The sequence below is a fragment of the Neofelis nebulosa genome, chromosome 12, assembly GCF_028018385.1.
Source record: "Neofelis nebulosa isolate mNeoNeb1 chromosome 12, mNeoNeb1.pri, whole genome shotgun sequence".
Classification (NCBI taxonomy): Eukaryota; Metazoa; Chordata; class Mammalia; order Carnivora; family Felidae; genus Neofelis; species Neofelis nebulosa.
Window position 1 is genome coordinate 94,580,438 of NC_080793.1, and position 8,823 is coordinate 94,589,260.

The following is an 8,823-nucleotide window of genomic DNA, read 5'->3' on the forward strand; positions in this document are numbered from 1 at the left end:
CAGCAACCTCCACCAGTGCTGTGTTAAGACATTTGTTTCAGCTTTATTCATCCCATTTCTTAATAACTGTTTAAATACATCTATGCTGCTGGGGAAAGTCCCTTGACTCTCCTTTGTTATCCCCCATCCTCTTGTGGGTTATTCTAATTGTCTTAGCACCTGTGAAACCCAAGAGGGGAAGCTGAGGACATAATGGAACAACTCCATCACATCATATGCTGCAGTTTCAATAATTTCTTAATTTTGTCCCCCTGCCACCTGGACTGCCCTCTTGGTGGCCAGAATTCCTTAGAAGTCTTTGTTATCTGTTGTTCCGACATAATTTTCCCCCTTCAGTAGCATTCTAGAAGCTAGCAGCTGTGGCTCAGATCAGCGGAAATACAAGCTTGGCACAGGGTGAGGTTCCCCACTGAACACCCTCTTTCACTTTATCTCCACCCTTCTTCCCCTCCTTCTCCTTCTTCTTCTTCTTCTTCTTCTTCTTCTTCTTCTTCTTCTTCTTCTTCTTCGAAAAGTCTGTGCCTTTATTGGCCAAACAGGCTACTTGAGAAGGATGTAGCTTGAGGAGTGAGTGGCCTCTGTGCCAGGGCTGCCATGCTTCGTAGGCTTGTAGGTGATGGAGAACTCACCCGGGTAGTGGCCAATCATCTCGGGCTTGATTTCAACCTGGTTGAAGATCTTGCCATTGTAGACACCCGCCATCTCAAGCAGGATGACCATGTCCCGCAGGTGTGTCCTTAACCACCTTGGGCTTCTCATGAAGGGAGCCTCCTTCTTGGCCTTGGACAGCAGCAGTGAGTGATGCTTCCCCCACAGACTCCAGTTCGGCCTCTCCCACTGTAGGGTGCTGTACAGCTGCATCAATGGCTCAGGGACACACCTAGCAGCTGCGCAAGGTCATGCCATGGTAGGTGAGCTTACGCAAAGCACGCTGCTCCTTCTGCCCCACTTCAGCCATCTTGTCAGAGCTTGCGGAAGGACAGCCCCCTCTCTTTGCAGACAACAACCACCAAAGAATTGTATATTTAGTTTGTTTCTCACTGTTTTGCATTTCCTTATGTATCCAGTGAGGCAAATTCTCAGGAGTTGGGTCTGTCGATACTAAATTCCATTGATAATTTTTATGGCTAGTAAATGATCACAGCACCGCTATTGTTTCATATCACAGGTGACTCAGGAGCCACTCAAATACCAAAGATTAATCAACTGCACCCAGTCACCTTTCCTTTTCCCAAAGAGCACTTTCACCATGGTTCAGTAAGTCAGGATCAGTACAGCCAATCCCATTTAGGACACCAACTGTGTCAGGGATCCCCAAGGTCGCCCTCAGGTTTGATGATTTGCTAAAAGGACTTATGGGACACAGAAAAACTGTTAAATCACAGTTACGAGTTATGACAGCTAGTGAATACAGATTAAAATCAGCAAAGGAAAAAGTCACATAGGTGGAGTCCAGGAAAAACCAGATGCAGGCTTCCAGTTGTTCTCTCTCAGAGGAGTCACACAGACAGCGTTTAATTCTCCCAGTGACGATAGGTGACAACATGTGCCAGTCAGGGAAGCCCACCTGAGCCTTAGTGCCCGGGAAGTTTGTTGGAGGTCTATCATGTAGGCGTGGAGCAACTTAGCCACTCTATCTTCAGCCTCCCCAGAGATCGGATTGACACAGCATGGCCCAGAGCCCAAGCAAACAAAAACAGGCAGTCACCACAGATCACACAGTGAGCATACACAAGACCCCAGGTAAAGGCATCCTTATCAGACAGGATGTTCCTAAGGCTTAGAGTTTTTCTGCCAGGAGCCAGTCAAGGGCCGTTGTTTTCTCTGGAGTGTGTCAGGTTTGAACACCCCAAGCCCACAGAGTTAACTCTTCACTACACAGTCTTGCACATTTTTGTTAGGTTTCCTATTAGGTATTATCTTTTTAGTCATGCTTGTAAATTGAATGTTTTCTTTATTACGTCTGTTATTTATATTATGAAAGCTCTCGGTGCCTCTGTGTTCATGTTGTGCCACATTACCTTCCTAAACTCCTCTGCTGACTATTAAACTTGGTTCTCATGGATTTTCCAGACCCACATTCCTGTCACTTACAAATAATCCCGGTTCCGGTTTTCTGATTGCTGCTGTGATGTCTAAACTAAACAATCCAGCAGGTATAGTTCCTGATTTTTATCAGAATATTATCTTGTAATCGTTGTTATCGGATCAGTTTTGAGGAGACCAGGTAGTGCCCGCATCCATTGGAAACACAGGCTTTGAGATCAACACAGTTCGTGAGCATTCACTACCTTTAGCTCATGTTTGAGCAGCCCTTTGGTTGCTTTTGAGGTCAGCCAGAGTCTGTATACTTAATGTTAAAGTGGATGAAAATAGACCTTTAGGAAGGTTACCGTGAAAGTAATAAGATCTAAACTCATGGAAGAACATTCTAAATTCGCGGACATTGGAACATTCCGTCCGCACCCTGTCCCCTTGCCCCTTTCCAGGGAGCCAAACTATAACCTTAGCTGACTTCTACTTCTCTGGGCCTTTACATCTGAATCAAACTCCCGTACACTGTATCCTATATGCACTGCCAGAGTTTCATTCTAAAACACATCTGACCCTACTTCAAGGTCTTCTATTTCCTGTGTGAAGTTTAAATCTCACGGCGCAGAATCTTTACAAACTGACACTCGTTTTGTTGCAGCTCTATCTACTTAGTGCCCCCTTCTTACCACACAGGCCTTCTCACTGTTCCCCAAACGTTTCATGCATGTTGCTACGGACTGACTTGTGCCCCTATATTCACATTTTGGTGCCCTAACCCCCACTGCGATGGTATTTGGAGACGAGGCCATTTGTGGGATAATTAGGTTTAGATGAGGTCATGAGTGTGACCCTCGTGATGGGATCGGTGCCTTTGGAAGAAGAGACATCAGAGCTCTCTCTGTCTCTCTCTCTTCCTGCCCATGTGATGACGCAGTGAAAAGATGGTCATCTACAAGTCCAGAAGAGAGTTCTCACAAGATACCAACAATGCTGGCACCTTGACCCAGGAACCTCCAACCCTTGGAACTCTGAGGAAATACAGTTCTCTTGTTTAAGCCACCTAGTCTGTGGGATTTTGTTATGGCAGGCGGCCTTGGGTCAGTTCCCCTGCTGTGTTGGGGGAGGTTTGCCATGCAACACCAGCCGGGTGTCCTACAATTCAACTCAGTTCTGACACCATCTATGCAGAGATAGCATCGGACCCCACAGGTTAGGGGCTCGGTCGCACAAAACGGTCCCCCCTTCCAAGTCAGTCACACATGCAGGTTGTCACCCGGGCTTCAGACCACTGGCTGTTAATCAGAGGTTCCCATGCTCCCCTCCTTGGGGTTGATTACTTTGCTAGAGCAGGGTCACAGAACTCAAGAAACCATTGACTCACTAGATTGCCAGTTTATTACAAAGGATCTTAAAAGATATTAATCAACAGCCAGATGAAGAGATAGGAGTGGGGTGAGGTCCCAAGCAAAGGAGCTGCCGTCCGTGTGGAGAGTGTGGGGCTGGCCACAGGGGCACATAGACGCATTCTGGTTCACCAACCTGGAAGTTCTCAAATCCCCTCCTTTGGGGATTTTTATGGAGACTTCACCACCTAGGCACAATTGATAAACTCACTGGCCATTGGTGATCCCTTCAACCTCCACCCTCTCCCCTCCCCAGAAAGTAAGGGGCGGGACTGAAAGCTCCAACTCCCTGATCACCCGGTTGGTTTCCTTGGCAACCAGCCCCCTCCTTACATACTCTCCAACAGCCGAAACCCAGTTGGGGTGGAAAGGGGCTCGTTATGGAGAAAAAGACAACCATTGCACCTTTACGGCTGGGAAGCGACTTTAGGAACTGAGGACAAGAGACCACACATTATAACAAAGATTGCTCTTATTGCCCAGGAAATCCCAAGATTTGGGAGCTGCGGGCCGGGAACCGTGGATAAGGGGCAAATATGTGTATCTTCTGAATCACCGCACTGTGCAGCCCGAGCAGACAACCACGTGTGTTTATAAGCCCAGGTGGGGACTTTTGCTTTTCCTTCTGCTCATTTCGGACAGGCTGCTCTGCCTGGAGACCCCTACTGATTTTCAAGACCCAGGTCAAACGTTCCTTCCTCTAGGCAGCCCCACATGCTTCATTCCTCCTGCCCCGCACACAGGGCCTGCTGCCTCATCGCAGGCCCATGGCAGTGCAAAAGGCGTGCCTCTCGCCAGCAAGCAGTGAAATGTATACGGAGGCACTGATGCCGAGCGTTTCCTTTCTTCCTTTTTCTCCTTTGTTTTTATCTGCTATTTAGTGTCAGTCCAAGCACCGAAAATTAAAAAAAAATAATAACGTTTACTTATTTTCGAGGCGGGGGAGGGGCAGACAGAGGGGGAGTTAGAGGATCTGAGGTGGGGCTGACAGCACAGAGCCGGACGCGAGGCTCAAACTCACAAACCGTGAGATCATGACCTGAGCCAAAGTCAGCCCCTTAGCTGAGTCACCCAGGCACCCCAGAAAATTTTAAATTACAGCACGAATCCCACCCTTCATCTTCATGATGCCGGTTTGAGATACGAATATGAGAAATCTCCTTCCCACGGAACCACACTCAGCGTGTCAGCGTCCAGCCACCAGAGCTGTAAACTGGGTTTCCATTTATATTTGGGCGTTTGTTGGCAAGATGTGTCCTAATGTGTCAGAAAAAGGCGTAGGAGGGTTGCTCTTTGGGTCTGGGACATTTTCAGAAGTTCCGTAGGGACCCTCTGCTTCCAGACAGCAGGAGACCTGTGCTCCTATTCTCTGTCTTCACTTACCTCCTTCCTCCAGAACAGGGGCTGGCGCAGCCCAGCCCTGGGGCCAGAGCCGGCCTGCCACCTCTTCTGTGACTGCCCGCAGGCCTGCAGGCTAAAGTGGTTCTTCCGTTTAAAAGTGGTTCAGGGGCACCTGGGTGGCAAGTCAGTTGAGTGTCCGACTCTTGATTTTGGCTCAGGTCACGATTCCAGGATTGTGGGGTCGAGCCCCACGTCTGGCTCTGCGCTGACAAGCACAGAGCCTGCTTGGGATTCTGTCCCTCTCCCCGGCTTGCACTCTCTCTCAAATTTAAAAAAAAAAAAAAAAAAAGGTTGAAAAAAAATTAAAAGAAGACTATCCCATGGCACATCCATGTGAAATTGTATGAAATTCAGATTTCAGTGTCTATGAATACTTTTATTGGAACGTGGCCACAGCCATCCATGAGTGGGTTGTCTACACCGCTTTGCACTGAAAGGACGACTTGACTAGTTGTGACAGAGACCATATGGTCCTCGAAGCCTAAATATCTACTTGGTCCTTCACAAAGAGTTTGTCAATGCTCAGAAGGCAAATAAATCTTTGCTCCTCACTTAGTGACGGCCCCAGACGAACACGGGGTAAGGACAGATTGGTGCAGAGGACGGTGTGAGTGAAGGTATTGTTGAAGGGAAAACCACAAGCCCCAGATGGAGTCCCCTGTGCTTGGCCACATCACCAAATCAGGGCTTAATATCTACCCTAATTGTAGTTTCAACCTCCCCGTGGAATGCAGGCTTAACCAGTCAGTCTGGAATTTCCCGATCAGCACGGTGAGGTAATCTACCTAATAAGACCCTTTCGTCCTGTAAAGGGAGGTGACCTTGCCTGAAATAATCTCTCTTACTTGTTTGTTTATGACTTCCTTGTGCTGCCTTTAAAAACCTTTCCTTTTCTGAGGACTCTGAATCTCCTTTCTGTTTGCTAGATGGGATGCATCCCGATTCATGAATTTTTGGGTGAAGTCGATCGTATCCTCAAATTTACTCTGTTGAATTTTGTGTTTTAACAGTATGCAGACAGGGACAAGGTCAGGCCTACCCTGTGCAAGAGGACCCTGTGGAAGAGGGGCCCGTCTTGTCGGGAGGGGCAGAGAAGAGCACCTACAATCTGAGCCACGGGCTCCCAGGCGAGAGCGGAGGCTTCGGGATGCGGTTGCGACACTCCAGTGAGATGTGAGGTCCTAAAGGGACGGATGAGAGCTGTGTCCCAAAGTGGAAGCAATAAGGCTTGGCAACTGACTGGACCAGGGGAAACACAAAGAATGGAGTCAGACCTGACAGCTTCCGGCTGGGTTTCAGCTGGGAAAGGATGGGCAGAGAGAAAGTTAATCTGGCTCAGACACGACTCGGCGAGAAGACAGTGGGGCGTACAGTCACAGTCCGTGGGAGGCAGACACAAGCTGAAGCCGGGACAAGAACCTGGGTAGAATGCGAGGCTCATCCACTCAGAAAGGATCGCAGGGCCCAGAACAAGCCCTGGTTTCTGTTAGGAGGTCGGGGAGGAGAAGCCACAGAAGGGAGGAGAGGAGACCAGAGGACCTGGATATTGTCACATCACAGAGACCCTCGCGAGAGAAGAGCACCCCAGAGGAGACGTGGGTTGACCCCCGTGGTGCGTGTGGGCCGGAGGCTGCAGGAGTCCAGGGAGGGGAGGCCATTGGGACACACGGAGGAATGTGAGGGGCCGATCACCAACATGAGTGCGCATTCGAGAAGACTAAGGTTCATTTACTGACATAGAAGTTAAATTTTTAGTCTGACGGCTCGTAGCAGAGGAGAAAAACAAAACACGGGTTAGGGTTTTTGGGTTCTAGCAACAAAAACAAAGTCACACTACAACAATCTTAGACTTGCGTAAGAAAATATTGGATGGAGATGAAGCTTGGGTTGAATATTACGTAATTGAGTCCAATTCACTAGACCTGAAATGAATGAACAAAACATATGCCAAATTTAGTATCCTTGTCCTCTTGACTCTTCAAACTGAACAGGGTGATCTTACATTCCACCGAGCTGAAGGATTTAGGCTCAAAAGTTGGAGGAGAAAGTAGGAGGTGATGGGGTCAGAGCGGGGTCAAAGAGCGAGTGGGGATGCCTGCGGAGGGAAGAGAAGGATCGCTCTCACAGAGGGGAGGAGGGTTTGCATGAAGCCTGGGCAGCTCTCCACACACACCTCCTGCGTTTGGACCGCTCACGATGTATGAAGTGACGAGCTCTTGTCCTTCCTTCCCTGGATGTGCTGCCTCAAAGGCCGTATTTACAATACAGGACCTGCTTTCTTAGTGACTCTGAGAAACAACTGTAATAAACAGGTTTAATTTATAACCATTCAACCTGGCTTTTTGGTGATTCCATAAGACCAGCTCTACTGGCTGGAGCTAAGGTGAAGAAAAAGCCAGGTCCAGTATAAAACTTAAACTCCAAAATGGCTCTCAACTCTCAGCAGAGTATGAGAGACAACCCTCGCTGCTGCTTAGAGCAGCTGAACTCCTCACGTTCTCACGTCTGAATCTGCGGAGTCGGAGGCCTGACGGGGAGAGCCCTCCAGTCTCACTTATGACACCTGGTTGCTCAGAAGGTACCAACATGACGAGTCAAGCTACCAACCTAGAGACTGTTTTTCTGTTTTTCTTTTTAATGCTTTTTTTTTTAATGTTTATTTATTTTTGACAGAGAGAGAGAGAGGGAGAGAGAGACAGAGCATGAGCGGGGAGGGGCAGAGAGAGGGAGACACAGAATCCGAAACAGGTTCCAGGCTCTGAGCTGTCAGCACAGAGCCCGACGTGGGGCTCGAACTCACAGACCGCGACATCATGACCTGAGCCGAAGTCGGACGCTCAACCGACTGAGCCACCCAGGCGCCCCGTAGAGACTGTTTTTCAAATTTTTTTTTTTTTTTCAACGTTTATTTTATTTTTTGGGACAGAGAGAGACAGAGCATGAACGGGGGAGGGACAGAGAGAGAGAGGGAGACACAGAATCGGAAACAGGCTCCAGGCTCTGAGCCATCAGCCCAGAGCCTGACGCGGGGCTCGAACTCACGGACCGCAAGATCGTGACCTGGCTGAAGTCGGACGCTTAACCGACTGCGCCACCCAGGCGCCCCGAGACTGTTTTTCTAGACCGTTCTGGCAATGGCTCTTTGGAACAAAATATCCAACCAGCATCTGAATTAATTTTCTTTGAGCCCATGGGGTTCATTATCATTGCTATCAATATTCTGGAGAGTTCCTTCCCAGTGAAGAGTTTCCCACTTCTCTCTGCTTCCCAAAATCTAGACAGAAAAGGTAACTGGGAAAACGTAGAAGCTAAGTAATTGGGGCACAGAGCTCACTCGCTCGCATACTACCTGCCACCCTAAAATGGTCTGGCAAAGACCGTTCCTTTGATTTATTTTTGTTTCCCTATTATGTCTGTGGTCTTCAAAAATGAATCATACTTCAGCTGCACATATTAACCCCCACACAAAAACTCTACATTTTATTTTAGCTTAAAAGTAAACGTGTGGCTTGGAGTTTTAAAGTAATACAGAACCCAGTCTTACTTTGAGATGCACTTCAGAGCCGTGTGTGACTCGCCTGCACTATGTGAGGCCAGCCAGTTAGCGCATCATGTGGAACAAGTTCAGTCACGGGCACGTGGGGGAAGGAAGGCAGCTAACCGCGTACATCTCAGCAGGAAGGTGTGCATTGCCGCAGAATTCACTTAGAGTTCTTTTACGGAGATTGGACGTTGAGAATGGGATATATTCACCTGTTCAACCTGCAAATAGTCACAATTGATTCCCTATACGAAGGTCTGCCAAAACCTGATCAGACGTACTCTCGCTGTTTTTAGGCAGTTAAACAAAAGTATGAAAGCTGTCAGATTTTAAAAACTGTATACAATTTTCAAATTGTGCTTAGAAGCTAGATTTCTCGGGGCGCCTGGGTGGCTCAGTCGGTTGGGCGGCCGACTTCAGCTCAGGTCACGATCTCGCGGTCCG

At 48.4% G+C, this 8,823-nt stretch overlaps 1 protein-coding gene across 1 annotated transcript; it reads right to left on the reverse strand.

Moving 5' to 3' along the window:
• Positions 1–540: 540 nt before the first annotated feature.
• Positions 541–958, reverse strand: LOC131490915 (small ribosomal subunit protein uS19-like). Its single transcript, XM_058693327.1, is given in 3 exon segments — positions 541–872; positions 875–901; positions 904–958. Coding segments are annotated over 3 exon segments (414 nt in total).
• Between the last annotated feature and the right edge of the window lie 7,865 nt (positions 959–8,823).